General features: G+C 36.9%; 3 protein-coding genes across 3 annotated transcripts in view; 1 reads left to right on the forward strand and 2 right to left on the reverse strand.

Annotated features, from left to right (window-relative positions):
* Positions 1-1,874, reverse strand: part of trpa1b (transient receptor potential cation channel, subfamily A, member 1b) — a 174,593-nt gene extending 172,719 nt beyond the window's left edge. The window contains exons 1-3 of the mRNA XM_079601669.1: positions 1,834-1,874; positions 1,656-1,730; positions 66-142 (exon numbers count right to left, since the gene is read on the reverse strand). The gene's annotated coding sequence lies outside the window, so the exon portion shown is untranslated. The remainder of the gene's footprint in view (positions 1-65; positions 143-1,655; positions 1,731-1,833) is intronic.
* On the forward strand, positions 1,875-10,728 carry terf1 (telomeric repeat binding factor (NIMA-interacting) 1). Its single transcript, XM_079601686.1, has 10 exons — positions 1,875-2,134; positions 2,267-2,368; positions 3,028-3,152; positions 4,850-4,936; positions 5,165-5,314; positions 5,689-5,798; positions 5,978-6,016; positions 6,723-6,820; positions 8,984-9,057; positions 9,356-10,728. Exons 1-10 carry the CDS (start codon positions 1,957-1,959, stop codon positions 9,515-9,517), a joined length of 1,125 nt encoding a protein of 374 aa, XP_079457812.1. The 5' UTR covers positions 1,875-1,956; the 3' UTR covers positions 9,518-10,728.
* sbspon (somatomedin B and thrombospondin type 1 domain containing) lies at positions 9,985-17,018 on the reverse strand. The gene is made up of 5 exons (XM_079601692.1): positions 16,407-17,018; positions 13,397-13,591; positions 11,998-12,073; positions 11,495-11,671; positions 9,985-10,122 (listed from the first exon to the last, which is right to left on the reverse strand). The coding sequence occupies exons 1-5, from the start codon at positions 16,723-16,725 to the stop codon at positions 10,005-10,007; spliced, it is 885 nt and encodes a 294-aa protein (XP_079457818.1). The 5' UTR covers positions 16,726-17,018; the 3' UTR covers positions 9,985-10,004.
* Between the last annotated feature and the right edge of the window lie 1,530 nt (positions 17,019-18,548).

Raw genomic sequence — 18,548 nt, forward strand, 5'->3', positions numbered from 1 at the left:
TTGTTTAAAAATATCTTATTTATCTTATCTTATCTTATCTTATCTTAATTTTAAAAACATCTTACCGACAGCAAACTTTTGAACAGAACTGTGCCTGCGGCTCTTCAGATGCCCACTCGTTCCTTGCTCTTGCGTGTATTTTCTGTAGGATGTAGGAAAAACAAAAGACAATAAACATGTTTACATGACTGACATGTAATCGAACATAATACCATAATATCTTGTGAGGTTTCACAGCCTGAGACAAAAGCAGGTACGTTTTTCTTGTTTAATAACTTTGACAATCCAAAATTAATAGAAAATAGGTGGTATCATGAATGACAAACTTGACATATTAAGATCAAATGCGGCCTATATTCCACCCGCTTGCTCAAGGGTGCTTTTCCTGTGGGGTATATAGGAGGTATATAAATACTATAACTACTTATTAAATAGAAGATTATTTGGTCGTATTCGTAATATAATTTACATGTTCTAAACATAATTTTGGCCTTAAAGAATTTTTGAAGCAATGTTAGAAGTTTTGAAGCAATATTACACAGAGTAATTTGCTTTTGTGCAAATGTATTCCAAGGCTTTTATTAAAATGTAACGAAATCTGGCATACAGCAGTTATAGAAGTGAATTCCACACACAGCTGAACTGCTTTAGTCATCTAATGCCAGGGTTCAAGATAGCAAGTAATGTGTTCATGGGGTTGAACAGTCTGACACCTAGTGTTGGTTTATTTGCTACACAGATTTTTCTTTCAGAGTAAAGGTGAAATATATTATTTATAAATACTTAGGAGTGAAGGGAATGACTTAGTGGCTCATTTTAACTGCACATTTGATGTTAATGTTTTCTTCCAACAGCACTGTCACTCAATTAATTAAAGGATTTTAAAAATTGATTAGGCATTAAAGTGATAGTTCAACCAAAAAAATATATATATTCTGTCATCATTTACTCACCCATATGTTGTTCAAAACCTGTACGAGTTTCTTTCTTCTGTTGAACACAAAAGAAGATAGTTTGATGAATGTTGGTAACCAGACAGTTGACAGTAGCCATTGACTGCTTTTTTTCTACTATGGAAGTCAATGGCTACTGTCAACTGTCTGGTTACCAACATTCATCAAAATATCTTCTTTTGTGTTCAACAGAAGAAAGAAACTCATGTTTAGAACAACTTGAGGGTGATTAAATAGTGACTGAATATGATTTTTTTGGGAGAACAATCCCTTCTTATTTTTATTTAGTTTATATGTGTATGTGGAGTATATTATTAATATAGTGTATCCACGTACAAATGTGTAGTACACTTTCTAGCAATTGAAATGATTATGTTGTCATTTAAGGAAATATAATTGTATTAATTATTAATTGATTATTTACACAAGGATAGGACAATTAACATGTTACATTATTGTATTTATTATGTATTTATATAATTAACACCATTATATCCTTAGTAAGATAAGTATAACCTGGCCAATCATTGAGGAATTTACTGTTAACTTGCAGCATGAGTGTAAATTCTTATAAAAAGTTGATCATATCAGTTTCTGTAATTTCATCAAACATGATGCAATATTTTAGTTTCAGACAAAACAGCGACCACAACACATTACAGTCACAGAATTCATCATATGCATTGCTAATAGGCTACTTGCTGGTGTTATTGCTAGTTTCCTAACAAAATGATGATGATTTGTTTCATGGTGGAAGTTAGTGCATAATAGGCCTACCTGGGGACACGGAAAAAAATCAGACCAAAGCAAAGTGCTATAAAATTCACAATAGTGTTAATTTAGTTGTGATATATTGTGAGAAAAGAAAGCTGTGTTTTACCCAAGTCAAAAAGTAGCTTTTGTTGTTTCTTCCTCACCGGTAGGGGGCGCTGTGGCCAGAGCTTCTGATAAACTCCGCCCGCACAACAGATGGCGGGAACGTTTGTTATTTTTCTGCATAAACATGGATACCGAGTGCGCGTCTCATCATGAGATCTCGAGCTCAACTGAAAAAGCGAATCTAGTTGAAGTCGAAAGTGTTGTTCAATCATGGATGGTCGACTACTTTTTCGCGACACTATGTCGGCACTTCAAGGCAAGATCTGGACCGGAGTTTCATAAAGCTTTGAAAATGTTTGAAGGTAAGAAAATGTTTTTTAGATTGCCCTAAGGAAGTCCGATATTTAATGCCAGGTGCGTTCATTGTTTAACTTACTTGTATTATAAGTGTCATTAATATTGCATCATCATATGATGTATTGTGTTTTCCTCAGCTTTGGGGGATGAGCTCGAGTCATGTTCCCACCGGTCAGGTCATCCCTCTCAGAGAACGGTCTGTTGCCTCCTTGCCAGAGTGATAGATGGGGAACAACTGGGTAATGCAACTAAGTTAGAATTAGCAATGTATGTGACAGAAAATATTATACTTTGGTTTACATGTTTTCTATACAAGAAATATACTGGGCTTCACAGTCCTTTGCAATAATACCACGAAATTATACAGCTAATGTAACTCCAAAATGCAGGGTTCTCACTGTCCCGTAAAATCATGGAAATTTTAGTGATTTTATTATAATCCTTTTTATCTAGAGCAGGATGTTTCAATCATTTAGATGCCACGGATCCCCAAATACGTTCAACCGTCATTCTACATTTTTTAAAGGCTGCTATGTATTTTCATCTATAGTGTGTGTGTGTGTGTGTGTGTGTGTGTGTGTGTGTGTGTGTGTGTGTGTGTGTGTGCGCGCGTGTGCGTGTGTGTGAACAAAATTTGAAATGTATTTAGTTTCTATTACATTAACTTACTTTTTCTACTCACTATAGTTCTGTACTATGTATTTATTTGAATCAAATTTATATTTTTAAATGCATTTTCGCATATATAGTCATATATATTTTGTATATGTATAAGAAAATGTATTAAAAATATACATTTGTCCATTTATCTTTTGAAAATGTAAAAAAAGTACATGAAAGATTCAAGTGCGCTGGTCTGAAACTTTCACACTTACCCGTGTTGTGTTGTGTTTTTAAGATGTCCATTATGATCGCGTTACTCAAATCACTCCCTTGATGTCAGCGCTGGCGATTTGGGAGTCATTAAAGGAAGTGTCCGATACAGATTTACACGCTAAGATCAAAACGCTACTGATTGTTCAGGTACGTATGCTTAAGAGAAAGTTGTTTAACATTGTACCACTAACGATAACTAGGTTGGACCATGCTGGCCGATAATCGATTAATCAACCGATAGTTTTTAAAATGGATACTGAATAAAAACAAACATAACACATAAAATAGTGCTGAACTTTATTATGAAAAAGTGTTTTTATTGAAGCATGAAAATGTACTGTACATTTTAAATTAAAATAAATATTAATATATTAATTATACCTTGAACATTAATGTTAGTTCGCATTAACTGATGAGATGAAACTTTTATTTCCCCAAAAACAAGGAAATCCCACACACTAATACCATAGGTATTTTATACCTGACTTATTTGGTCTATTCACCCACGCACTTGCAGGTGTGCGATGGTGATTGCTAAGAGATAAAACTTTAAAATGTATTCGTAAATGTTGAAATTAACGATGAAAAATACTTTTATTAACCTTAGTTAATTACAAATTAGCTCTTATTGAAAAGTAATACCATTTCATATAAATCCAAACTATGAGATAAATATCTGCGCAAAGGCCATAGCATTGAAAATAGACACAAATGTACATTGTATGTATAAGGCCTATGCTTTTTAGAACACTTGATTATATAATCAAAATAAATATGAATTACAGTGACAATAAAAAAAAGATCTGATTTGTTGTGTGTGTATATATATATATATAATATATATATATATATATATATTATAATCTCCTCTTTGCTTGCGTTTTCTCAAACCTACCTGGGTAGCAACTGAAACCGCCTTAAACTATATAAATTCTAAGGCATATTTGTTTGATTTGCTTGCATTGATATTGAGCTTTTCTTTTAGCTGCCTTCTCAAACCTTCGCTGCTGCTGCAGATTATTCCTGCTTCGTAAATGCATTTAATTTCATTATATTTTTTCAGTTACCTCTTAAGGTCCTTGCACAGAGTCCGAAACTCTCAATCAAAATTTCCGCACGTTAAAAAAATGAATACGACCTCACGTTATTCTAATCACGCTTACACACTGCCTCAGAAACTTCCATCCGTCATAAAAATAATTTTGCGTTTTTCGCATCCATAGCAAGCATTTTGATAGCCGTTTTGAGTTACCGAATGACGAATACGAAAATTTCAGACACAGTGTGCAAGGACCTTTACTCTTCAGCAAAGAAGTGAAGTAAACTGACGCTCTCCATGTTCCATGTGATTGGCTGTTTGCCGCACGTGTCACACTTTCAGGTGCACGCGCCACGATGTTAATCGCAAACTCTGGATTTCACAGAGAATGTTTATACCGAGCACGTGTTGTAAACCTGATCTAAACCAGGTTAGATTTATATGGATTTGTCAACTCTGAAACTCGACTAGCTTCATGCATCAGGCGTCCGCTCTGTGCATGCGCAGTCTCACGTTTCAAAACAAACACCAGAGGTGTCGGTGATCTTTTTATATTTCGCCTCTAGAGGCCGCTCGCGTACTGTATAATAACAGTGGACGCTTCTCAGCCGCTACAGCAACCTGGAAAAATCTGTGCTGATTTTTGCCGATAACCTATTGTTCCAGCAATTGGTTTCAGGTGCAGATCAGTCGACCTCTAATAAATAAAACTGACAAATCTTTTTTTTCATGAAATATTGCAATTTTGATTTCATAGTGCCTTGAAGTAATAAAAATGTAACAGTATTTTCATTTTGTGTCCAAGTCTGTCGCTGTGTGTGTAAAGAAAGGGAATTCAAAGTTGGCAAAGGAAACCCTGCAGTGGCTGGAAAAAGAGACTGAAATACCTGAGGTGTGCATTTACCTTTTACAGTTTAACATGCTTTTCTTACAATGTCAAGTCAAGAATATTTGTATAGCGCTTTTCACAATACAGATTGTATCAAAGCAGCTTCACAGTATTAAATTAAAATAATAATAAAACGTCCATGTTTGGTAATGCTAATCAATAGTATTATTCATTGATTAATTAAATTGAATATTAATGCAGCAAATCAACATCATTTTGTGTGTGTCTTAGAAACTACATGGAAAGCTCACCGCCATTGTGAGTAAGAAAGATGCATATGATCCGCTTCTGATGAACCTCACTTTCAACCAGCTGTTGGAGAACATTGACATGTTCCTCCACGCATTCAACCTGGAAAGTTCCTCCGTTTTCTTACTCGAAGTATGTGGCCTTTTTTTGTTTCTAGTACAAAAAAACGAATCCACCTTATGATAAACTGTCTGATTTGTGTGCTACATCCTGTGGGAAAGAGAATCCCAGTGCTAATGGGCTTGATTGACTGGTTTCAATGTGGTTACTGTACTGTGAATGTGCCTAATGATCTCTTAGGATTGTGGTGTTTTTATGGGGGTACTGAAATATTGCTGTTAGCTTCACCCTCAATAACCACATAAGAAAAGTAAAGGCAACACATTGAATATGCAGTGATGTTGCCGCTATTGGGTTACTTTGACTGATTTATTGACCGTGTATTTTGCTGCTTATTACAAGAAATGTGAATTTTCATCACCTGTTTTTGTGCGTGTGTGTTTTAGGCAGCATCAAAAGTAGTTGAAGCACGTCATGAGCGATCAGAGAAAACCTTATCTGAACAGGACCAAAGCGAGAGGGTTCCATCCAGCCCAGAGTCGATTATAACAGAAGAGTAAAATCATCTTTCTCATCTACAACATTTTAAACTGCAGATGTCTATGATTAGAATAAAATAACGTTTTATTTATTGTGTAAATATGAAATGTTCTAAAATAACATTTCATTTTGGTCTTTTATATACATTTCAACTGAATTTCTGAATATTTATTTGGTGCTGGTGTTTCCATACAGAAATGAGGCACAGGTGGATCAACTGGTGCTAAATATGAGGTGAGTGCCTTGAAAGTTATTGCAACAGTGACATTCATTGTTACAATATGAATTTTAAAGGCCCGTTCACACAAAGAATGATAATAATAATGGTACAGATAAATTGTTTTAAATATAAAAGATTTGCAGAGTCCACACCACAACTATAACGAAAACAGAACAGAGAAACGACATCACGAATCACTTTCAGAACAATGCCTTCCAGCTGATGAACGATAAAAACATTGACGGCCAATCAGAATACTTTCTGCGTTAAAGAGCTCGAGGATTGAAAGCGGAAACTGCTGCACTCTTAAAATATACTGTTAATATAGTAATTATTACGATTATATTTATAGTTATTCTGGGGTGAATGGGCCTTAAGAGTCACCATACTGACTAACACTTAACTAATCATCAGTAGACCTGTCGCAATTAATCGACTGAACAAAGTTATTCAATCTATTTGCATTTATTTGAGATAATCGCAATGGTTATACATTTTAAATGTTCATTTTATCATTTTATGACAATGTTTTGTCATCCAAATAAGTGAAATTACCCAAAATCTAAATTATTTGTATGATACATTTTCAATAAGTGGAGCTGACATCAATTATGTCTCTTTATTTTTTTTTATCACTCTTACCAACTTGTAGTTGCTTTTATACTAATTGCTTTAATGATTGAAAACATATTAAAATTGAAAATTCGGTATGTGTCACAGACCCAAAAGGAAACTTCTTTCCAAACAAACTCATGACCCGTGGAAACCAGAAACTGCAAAGAAAGAGCGAGCCACAGGCAAGAGAACCTCCGTTTGCAGTAAGTTCTCAACCAATTCATTTTTTTTTTGGTTTGATGTATATTGTTTTACTGAATAATTTTGTACTTCTGTATATTGTTAAATGGTTAGTTCACCCAAAAATGAAATTTCTGTTAATTACTCAACCTCATGTCGTTCCAAACCTGTAAGACCTTCGTTCATCTTCAGAACACAAATTAAGATATTTTTGATGAAAGCCAAAACAAGTGAGAGAACACGGCTCACCATTGGCCAGCTCCTGTGGCGGCATCACACGCATGCGTCGTGGTGCTCACATGAACAGTGTCGGCCAATAATGAGCCTGCATTCTGATGTAGAACCCGGAAGCACTGCACTGTTTCCTACGTGATTCGCTTTTTTTTTTCTTTTTTTAAGCACTTTTTGTGCTTTCTTGTGCACAAAAAGTATTCTCATCGCTTCATAACATTAAGGTTGAACCACTAAAGTCACATGGATTATTTTAATGATGTCTTTACTACCTTTCTGGGCCTTGAAAGTTGCAATGATGTTGCTGCCTATGGCTGGTTCTTTAATCCAAAATATCTTAATTTGTGTTCCGAAGATGAACGAAGGTCTTACGGGTTTGGAACAACATGAGGGTAAGTAACTAATGACATAAATTTCATTTTTGGGTGGACCGTCAGCTAACCCTTTAACACTAGAACTCCTAAGGCAGTCATTTTGACCGTTTTTAAATTTTACAGTGTAATTAAAAATGTTAAATTAAAATCAATGTGGCTGTAGGACTACATTTCCCGCCATTGGTAATGAGTGTCCCCGTTGCATAGCATATTATATTGCTCAATATATTATATTGTACAAGAAGTGCACAAATGATCAAGTTTCGCAGAGGGTCTTCATCACGCGACTGGCGAGCGAACTTGCTCCGACCACATGAAATCAAAAGCCACACAACTGGTGGTGCGAGAGCCAGGACCCGGGCAGGAGCAGACGCAGATGGAGAGGAGGAGGCAGTGCCAAGTAAGGAGGAACTGCAAACAAAATAAAACCAAGGAGACATGTGCCAAATGTCACAAAGTAGTGTGTGGGAGCTGCACACGAAAGGCGGTGTTTACCTGTGTGGACTGTGAAGCGTCAGTGAATGATGCGGGGTGTTTGCGCCGTTCAAATGAGCCCACTTGAGGAAAACGTGTTAACCTGATTTTGTTCGGTAATATTTTTTGTTCACTGAAACGAATCGTTCTAAAGCAGTTTGTTTTCTTGTTTAGCTAATGTTCATGATTTTTCTTAGCCTGTTTTTGTGTGTACTGTATTGTGCTGCATACCTGTCCATGAAAGTTTTTACAATGTATTCAAATGTATATAGGTAGTGTTTTTGTTATTGTATATATGTTATAAGTTATTGTATCATAAGATTTGTTTTTATTGTACAAAGAAAATAAGAAAATATTTATCAATTAAGCTGGAAAAGACATTTTCACATTCATTTGAATTTAAATTTTGTGTCCTGATCTTTATTACCTCGTAACATTGTAGATCAATTTATTTATAGATTTTGTATTGATTATTGAATTTATTTACAAACAGGGCTGTACTCAACAGTATGTACTAAACTTTTTTGCAGGTCTTTTCACGTGGTGAGTGTGGTGAAAAATATTTTTAGGTGAAAAAGCACCTGTCGGGGCAATCTTTCTTTTGTGCTTGTTTTAAGGGCGATGGCGTCTTAACATGACGACAGGAATTAAAAGCTTCATTGGAAAACTTAAAGAGAAGGTTCAAATGTAGATATGACATGACGAAAATGATGTTCAGTACGGCCATATGAACGTCAAAGTATGAACGGTCAGAATGGCCACTATGGTCGTTCTAGTAGTTCTGGAATTTCGGTAGTTCTAGTGTTAAAGGAGTTTACCAAAAATTAGCTCGCTCCTGTTGTTGCAAACCTGAACTTGAACATAGAACTTAACATACTGTGGATCTTTTCAGTGCGGATGTTCATTTTCACAGGTGATTGTATTTTCTGGTCTTTATAACATTAAAAAAGCATTGGTTTTAGTGTCATAAAACATCATGATTATTTACAAATGCGCACTTCTTCAAATTTCTCTTTTTGTGTTCCGTAGAAATAACATACGGGTTTGGCACAACTCATTCCATTTATGAATATCTAACATTAATACATTCTTATTTTATCCACACAGAGTTGTCTAGGAGAAGTAGTAGCCCTTCTGAATTACAGAATTGCGATGTTAGTGAGACAAGCAAAGCCAGGAGGGTGAGTTTCTCTGAAAGTGTGTATGTGTGTACAGTTATATAATATGTAGATATTCATACAACAAATTATTCTGTGGGCCATGAAAATTATTTTTTAATGGTGGAGCTGAATGGCAAAAAACCTGGTGGGTAAGGGGTTAAGATTAGGTACTTGTGATGGTTATGGGTAAGGGGCTAGAGATTCCATTATACCAATGAATGGCCTAACAGAGATAGTCTTGCAAACGTGTGTGTGTGAGTGTGTACAGCATAAGCATTTGAACATATAAACAGCATCCATGTTTGTTTGTTTGTTTCAGAAGTGGACTGTGATAGAAGACCGGAAGCTGAAAGCAGGTGTGAAGAAGCACGGGGAAGGCAACTGGAGAATGATCCTGGATGACTTTGAGTTTGGCAACCGCACCGGGGTCAATCTTAAGGACAGATGGAGAACCCTGAAGAATAAGGGAGAGGACTTCTAAACTTCTGCTCTTTTTCTTTTCTTTTTTTTTTCTTTTTTTTTACAACCTTTAGACTTTTACGTTTTTATTATTTAAGCTGTGCTGATTTCAAATTCAGCAGTGCCTTTTTTTTTTATAATTTTTGGTTAATTAAAAGTTCAAAAATACTATTTGCCAGAACAGTGTTGGTGAATAGTATAATAACGTTCAAAGTGTTCTGTGTTTGTTTGCTTCTACTGGTAAGGCCAACATTTGTCCAGTAGAGGTTGCAAGTGAGACAAATGAAAGCTTCGTTTTGCCTTTTAATTCTGTTCCTGGATTTATTTTTACAGAAAGAAAGAAAAAAAAAAGGTTGTTTGAAACAATACTGTACAAAAAAAACTAAAGAGTTTTTAATATGAGCAAATGTGTGATGTTTTTTTCTTTTCTTTTGATGTGTAATAGAACATATAGCTTATTTGTGGATTGGAACTAGGAGTTTGAAGAAGCATTATTATCTATAGACTGTTTAAATGAAAATGAAGCTGTGCACTTGAGGGCAGGAGCAGTGCTGTAGTTTCTGTACTTTCCTCCATGTTCCTCTGCAGCGAGGACTTCCCACCGCCTGCCAGTGTAGAAGCTCATCCCTGCCAAGATAAGAGGAGTCGGTAACACTTTACACTACCGTTCCGTCATGAATGAGTAACTACACAGGAACAAATGAGTAACACAACATTAATGTATAATTATTCTAAAGGGAAGATCATGGTGAGCCTCTAGTAATTAATCAAGTAATCCTTCAGGAGGAATTACTAATTATTTGGTCCTAAAGTGAAAAGCATAATAACTCATAGTCATTGTAAGGTTTTGTATAGTAATTGCTTCTGATGGATTTGGTAATACTTGAGTCATTACTAGTGAGTTGCCATGATCTTTACTTTAGAATACTGATATGCTTTTCATGCATTGTGCTCATTAATTATGAACCTGTATGGTTCTTAGTCCTCTTGAAGGTATAAATGGCTTTCATTTTTGAACATGTAGAAGTAATACAATAAAAGTTAATAGACCAAAACAAAACTATAAACTTATACATGTCCGAAAAGCAGTAAGAAGCATACGCTTATTTAATTATACCCCTTCATTACTTGTTAATAATCAAACTCAGATTGGCTTCATAGTTAAATCATCTTAATCCTATCTTAATACAGTACATGTACTACATATATTTATAATGATCCCCACACACCCCCAAAAAATACAAAGAAAACACATATTTACACGTATAAATCTAATAGTGTAAAACAATCATCTGTGAGAACACTTCGTCAAAGCCCTTTTTTCCTCCCTGTACCTTGTGAAACCCATATTTTTGGGTCATGTTTGGACATTGCTTGAGCACTGAACTTAATCCGTTCCACAGCTTCACTCCACACATAGAAATACAAAACACATTTTAATGTTGTACTGTACAGACACAAAGATTTAAGTTGCACTACCCCCTAAAATTATATTTTCCTTCTCTATTAAAAAAACAATTTTTTTTAATATTGCTAGGGAGTATGTTGATTTTTTGCTTTATAGCCTACATTATTTAAGCTGTTTGAAAATGTCTCTGATTTTTTTTTATAATGAATTGTATCTCTATAACCAGTATTATAAATTATTCTTATTAAATGCATCACTATCTATGTTGCAAAAAAGAGCCATAAGTATTGCCCCAAACCTCCGCACAGTAATTTAAATATATTAATACCAGTGTGCGATAAAGAATGTGGAGTGATATGTGGCCCAGAACATGCTTTGCTTTATTCAGCACTGAAATCTGAACGTTTATTGTGTACATGTTTTATGTGAGATTTCCAGCTTGTTTTATGATCTATTATCACCCCAAGAAACTTATTTTTCAAAAGTCTTTAAGAGCCTTTTGTGAAACCTAAATATCTCATGAATTGTGCTGTTGTTGTGGCATCAGAAACAGGTCCTCTAAATAACACTGTGGCACTATGGGTACACTACCTCTCGGCTAGGTTACCGTCTCCTTGACAGCCCCGACTGTGGTTACTCATAGCTGGAGGTTGGCAAGCCACGCAAACAGTGTAGCCCTCCCTCAAATACTGCATCCAGCGTGTATTGGGTCGGTTCTCCACCGTGCAATGCGGCGTCAGAGACTCCATCTTGAACTCCATACAGAAACTGTGGAGCACGTCATCATTACATGACTTCAAATCTTTCATTGTGTTTATTGTAAGATAAAGTTATAAGAAACAGTCACATTGTGAGATTTAACATTGTTTCAGTACACAAAGTTTTACATGGCGTTTCAAGACAAAGTCGCTTTCAATGAAAGCTAAATGCTAACAGCTAAATGAAGAACTAATTAAGGCATTCTTTATTAATACTGTGTATTGATAATGTTATTAGTTTATTTAACCCTGTTGAAGTGAGTAAACAGGCTTCTCCTCACAAATTCTCATCATCAACAGTCTCTTTGTGTTTGTTTAATCGACGGTGATACATACCCAGCATCCATTTGGGCCCCATACAAATCATGTGTTCTGCCTTTGCTGTACTCCATTGTGGTAATAAATGCTGCTCCTGGAATTAATCCAACACAGCCAGTGTTTAGTTTCAACCTATAAACAGCTAAGTGATCAACTTTGGACCATCAAGTTGAAAAGTCCCTTGAATTCTGACTGAAGTTCACTGGGTTCTTTAACAACAAAGCGCTACCGATATAAGCAAGAAGGCATTTTAAAAGCAATATCTCCCTTGTGAAAAAGAAGTGTGGTGAATTGTATTGAATGTACACTTGTAGAGTACGTTATTTGATATTACATTTTGGCCCAGTTTCACAGACAGAGCTCAGGTTAAGAAATGATTAGGCCTAAATTCAATTAGGGCTAGTAGCTTTTATAAACATGCCTTAGAAAAAAAAACATTACTGATTTGCATCTTGAGACAAAACAATGGCACTGATATATTTAAAGATATTTCAGTGCAAGTTGCTTTCAGTTAAAACAGCTTAAACATGCATTTTTGTCTGGGACTATCTTAAGCCTAAACCGGGGATTAGCCTAATTAAATAACTACATCATCATTACAAATGTCTATGTGTAATTACAAGTATTTAAATACATGACATACAAGTTTCAACACTATATGCCCAGTTTCACAGACCTTTCCTTATGGGATCAGGCCTGTCTTAAACTAGTCCCAGACTAAAATGCATGTTTGAGCTGTCTTAACTGAAAGCAACTTGCACTGACATATCTTAAATTGTCTCTATCTACAGCAAGTTTTTTTTTTCTCTGAGGCACATTTAAAAAAGCTACTTCAATGTCCTAATTTAAGTCCTCCTGGCTTAATCTAAGCCCTGTCTGTGAAACCAGGCCATAGTTTATCATGCTTTTCGGTGCATCACTTTAACCATAAAGACAAATGAAGTAGTTATGAAATCACTTAAGAAAAGCACTCTTAATTTTAACTAATTGCATTTAATATACATTTTAACTAATAGGCCTATATTTTAATTTAATTGTAAACAACGTGCAATTAAGTGTCTGAAAACATTTACACTTAAGTATATTCCTTTAAAGTGTATTATTGTGTAATAATTTATCTGTAAAGAAGTGTAGCCTACTTGTTTTTACGAGGGTTGGCAGTTTCGCAAGAGCTCTGGAAAACTCAACTTAAATGCTGGGTTGTTTCAACCCAATTTTAGGTCAAATATGGACAAACCCAATTGTTGGGTTAAAAATGTAATTTAAAAATGTAACCCAACGGCTGGGTTTGTCCATATTTTACCCAAAATTGGGTTGAAACAACCCAGCATTTTTTAGAGTGTAATGATTACACTATGGAAGTCACTGTGCATTTGAATCGAAAAGATGTATAAGCCATGTTGACTCAGATTAATACCTTGCGTCTGAAAGCAAAACTGGCCCTGCCGATCCTGATACTCCATGCATCCGGCCTGTTCCTCCAGCCTTGGACAGGCCTGTCCGCTGTTTTGGGGGAATCGCTCAACGCTGCGTCTCCGGACCCGGAATGAGGGCTGGCAAGGCTGTGCGCACCCGCTCCAGTGACTCCACTCACTCACTACACACGGCTGGGCTAAGAACACAACCCATGGGTGAGAAGTTGCACAGATCTACAGGATATCAGTGGTTCTCAAGCAGAACCATATGGAATATGGGAATCCATATTCAGTAAATAACAAACAACTAGAAAAGTCATGGGGCCTTCAAATATTGTTGTGGACAATGGGGGCTGTTGGTATATAAATATGAATGTAATCACATGCATGTCATGCTGTGACAGGGCACAACAAAAGAAAATGGCTCAGGCCAACATGCAGTTTTTCAAATGTCACTACACTAACATTGAGTCAGTGTAGATTCCTCAGTTTAGTCTGAAACTGCCTGAAAACTGTTACAACAGTCAGCTGGTAATTATCCTAAAATATAAGATTTATTCATCAGTACCCAGGCCATGTCCACTCTAATAGCCTACGTTTTCGTTTGAAAACGCATATTTTTCTCTCAGTTTTGGCCTTCCGTCCACACGGAGACACCGGTTTTATGAATGAAAACGAAGCTTTTTGGGCCCTGTCCACACGGAGACGCGTTTAGCTGTATACGGACAAATTTTGTGTCGTATTGGCGTTTCGTCCAGACGGATCCGGCGTTTTGAGAGACTGAAACCGCTATTTTTTGAAACCGGGTCCCAAAGTGGATAAATCTGAAAACGACACGCTTGCGTTTTCGTGTGTACAGCCAATCCGTATATTTTGTGAAACGATGATGTCATGTCGACTAGTCGGACACTGCTAGTCACGTAACAGCAACAACACCTGCCGACTGCTTGTATAAAAATATAATATAATGCTGCAGAAGCTACCTCTTTTATTACTTTATATATTATTTAGGCTACTTAAATGTATTTTTATTGTATTTATTTATATTTTTATTATACTATGGTGCTGGTCTGTTGTCTGATTAAGATATTTCGTATTTTGTAGGGATGGGCATTTCAAACTAAAAAAATATTCGACGATCACTGGGAATTATTTGATTATTAGGCTGTTCAAAAAACGCACATGCTCGCCGGCACAACGGCGCTCGCTCAAATTCCACTCCGACATTACATTTCTCAGTAAGCCTGTTGTAGCCATTAAAGAAAATGTATTTAGTTTCATATTTATGTTTAAATAATATGTTATTTTTTATTTCATCTATGTTGATTTATGAAAGTGAACAGCATGAGTAATCATAAGATGAGCAATATAGCGGGAGACATAATTTTGACCACATTAAGTTTTGTTTTATATAAAGCTGGTTTGAATAAAGCCTTTCTTTAAAGTGAATTTCGTTTTGTATAAATTGTATCTTAATTTTAATCAAAGTTTCATCAACCAATTGCCTGGATTTAATAAATAAGAAGCAAATATAGCTGACAATATAATCATGACATGGACGCGCCGGCGCAATATAACTTGCATTGCTCGTGAACTGGAACTCGTCTCATAAATTAACCGAAACTCAGAAATATATAGAATGCTTGAAATGTCTACTTTTAAACTGTTAAAATGTCTCCTTGCTATATTTGACTCATTCATTTCTTTTGCCGGTTCTTTGTGGCAAGCTTTATGAGTCCGATAACTAATTGAATATCGTGATTCGTGACTCATCCCGATTTTGTACCAGGCCATTTATGGTTGTTCATATTGTTTAATAAAGTTCTTGGTAAAAAAGAAAAGAAGAAGCTACTGTGCCTAATATTATTTTATACAGCGCGCAAGGTTTATGCGCATGCTCAAAGTCTTCTTCTCCGTTTTTATTGTATCTATCTGACAGAATTACAGCGCCACATACTGGTCTGGGATGTATACTACATCGTTTTGTGTCGGTTTCAGTGGTTTCGTGTGTACGCAGTTATTTCTTGAGACGACGCCGTGTTTACGGAATTATTTTTTAGAACGAGGCAAAAAAAACATCGGATAGGGAAAGCTCTGGCTTCGTGTGGATGTGGTCTTGAAAACGCACTTCAAAGTGGATACATTTGAAAACGCCTTTTTCACGTTGTAGTGTGGACTGTGAAACCGGTGGTATTTAAAACCGATGAAGTAAATTTAGTCATGTGACGTATATTGTACCAATAAATATTCATGTTTATACCAGTATTGTGCATGTTATGTGCGATTCACTTTCACACAGTTGCTAAAAATATTCTACATTGCACACTCTTCATATCACAGTCCTGCAAAGATGACAGAATTTACTGACATTTGCTGTCCTGCGGCAATTGGCTAGCCTACATGAGAGCAGTTGCGTTTTCAAATGTATCCGGATTCACGAGTTCACACTTACATACAATTAGAGGGAGTAAAGTTTGATGGGTATTTGGCGTGCTGTCCGGGGGGAGGGCTCCGAGCTCGGAGTTCGGCCCGAACCCAGAGTACTCCCCCCGTATGTAAATGTTTAGGCCTAGAAGTGTGGAGAAGGGGTGGTGGAGGGATGCTGCTAAACATGGGCATGGGCCGATATGTTGCTGTCTGGGTATTTTATTATGGTCACTGTGATTTTGTCAAGTAAGACATATACCTGGAACAACATTCCTGTCCGAAAATTTGGTCCCCTATCTCTACCCCTAAACCTAACCCATAAATTCAGAGGGAAATGATATGTGAATAACACTGATGTAGAAGCACCTAACCTGGTTGCCTAAACTAGACATAAACTGTAAACTCCCTCAAATCTGATTGGTTGATTGGAATGTTGATCCAGGGACATGTTGTACTTGATGAAATCAGGTTCACCATTTTATAATGTTTTACTTCTTTTATTTGTTAAATCTATATTTAAAATATATTCTTTACTGTGTTCAGTAATCAGTTTGTCAACTGCCCAAATATGACTGTACCACTTACCTGGGCACTCAGTTGGGTAGTCAAAGCAACAGTCTTTAGTCTTTACACACCTCTCATCACAATAGCACATCCCATAGACACGGTCCATCCTCCAGTCTGTAGTGAAACAGGTGAAATCTGTGTCTTGACAGCACCTCCCTGAGCATCCCCCTTCAGCAAAGTGGTGCATCCCAAAAAGAGCGGCCACCACCAGAAGGGAACTCTGATCCATTGACAACAACCCCATAATGTCCAAAAAGAACTCCCTCAATGGTATAAAAAGGCAAAAGTTCCTGTTACCGTCTTCAGTTCCTCTCGAAGTCAATGCAACAGGTCTCATTCCTGGAGAGGAAATGAATCTGTCACAGGTGAAGTCATCCCTGCCGAAGGAATCCTTGTGACCTGGAATTCCTGTGGCCACACAGCTCTTCTGTTTGCCCAGATAAAAACACGTTTCCAGAGAGCTCGGGCTCAAAGAAAAGAGCTATTCTGTGGAACTAAATGTCCTCCCCTGATTTTGTCTGTGAAATGTGTCTCTGCCCTCGTTTCAGCACGAAAGTAGACGATAGAGAAAAAGAGAGGTGGGGAAATGTTGTTTGAGTGGAGGGTGTGTGAGAGCTCTCTCTCTCTCTCTCTCTCTCTCTCTCTCTCTCTCTCTCTCTCTCTCTCTGTACTGCTCTTTTGGCCGCTGTGCAAAGCATACCACATCAAACTGATCTCAGCTCAGTGCCCAGGTCATTTCCACCGGGCAGCCGAGGCGTGTACAGCAGGGAAACAGAGGGAGGAATGTGAAGATTTGGCCTGGCTCCAGTCTACAGAGCCTGGGGCGGCACACGGCCCTGTTGCTGTCCCATCACCATGCTTCATTTCCAGCCCACAAGCAGACAGTACATGAGCGCATACACCTCTGCAAACTGCCAAAGTGACCCTCAATGTTATGTTTGGTAATTAACTGAGGTTTGTCTGCAACGTTTCCTCTTTGGAGTGATGCAAATGTTATTAGGTGAATTGAGTTATTAAATTAGTTATTGTCTAATCAGTACATTGGATTGCAGTGCCGTAACTGATCAGAGTCAGGGTTCACGTGAGGGTTTTTGTCCTTAAAGTCTCTTTTGTGTAGGACTCATTTATTAAGGGTTTCATCCCAAGCCTCCGTTGCTAATCCCAAAACATTATTTTAGAGCTAGTAGGGCTTCAGCCAGGAAGAGCGTCTCTACTAATAGCGAAACTGTACGTTTATCTGCTTCAAGAACCGCGCTGTTATTAGCTTGCTAGTGAGAAATGTTGCGTAGCTTTTAAGTTGTTAAACTGATTTACAGACAACACGTTTCTGTGCAAGTGTGTGTCTGTGCTGTACGTGTGTGCGTTTGTCTAGGAGAGAGAGTGGGAGAAAGATAGTATGTGCTTTCCGTATACATAATAAAATGTAATTTCACGGCAAAAACGTTTGCCATTTTTATCTTGTTGTTGACTTTTTGTTTGGTCGTTGTCATTGTGGGTTTTGGTTCTTTTGCTGTTATAGGACCTTTGAAATAACTTAAATCATTTGGCGAAGTGATATGGACATGTAATACGGTCTAGACCTGCCTAGAACTACTTTAGTCTTTAACTGTCTACCATTGCAATAAAATACAAACACATTGGCAATACAAAATAAGAGAACCTTGCCAGAAGATTAGCCAAGGTTTTTGGAAAGTTTCCTGTTAACTGGGAAACATCACCGAAGGCATGAAAATGTTGATGTTTTGACCAGAACTTTTTTTGGTTCAGACTGTTGTGCCCTCCACAGGGAACTCAGACTAATCATGAGAGGAATGAGGGTCTGCTCATGCACAGAGAGCAGGATCAAGGGAAAGACGGGATATTAGTGAGAATTATCCTCTAGGAGATCTGTTGAGACCGTCGGCAGTCTCCACTGCTTTGATTGTTCAGTGTAACAAGGGAGCCAGTTCAAGCAAGAGTAACACTTTTTAACATCATCATCAATATCACCATCCCATTAGCAAAAATATGTTCTAAGAATGTTTTGCTAACCCTCTGGTGCAGATTTTTGTACATTTATTTATGTGTTGCCACTTGCTGTGTGGACAAAAAAGAAAATCTAAGTAAGATAAATACGGGAATGTGACTTCTGGATGTTCTTTAAACATTAAAGAATGACCA

Source organism: Phoxinus phoxinus (genome assembly GCF_949152265.1).
Source record: "Phoxinus phoxinus genome assembly, chromosome: 24".
NCBI classification, from domain to species: Eukaryota; Metazoa; Chordata; class Actinopteri; order Cypriniformes; family Leuciscidae; genus Phoxinus; species Phoxinus phoxinus.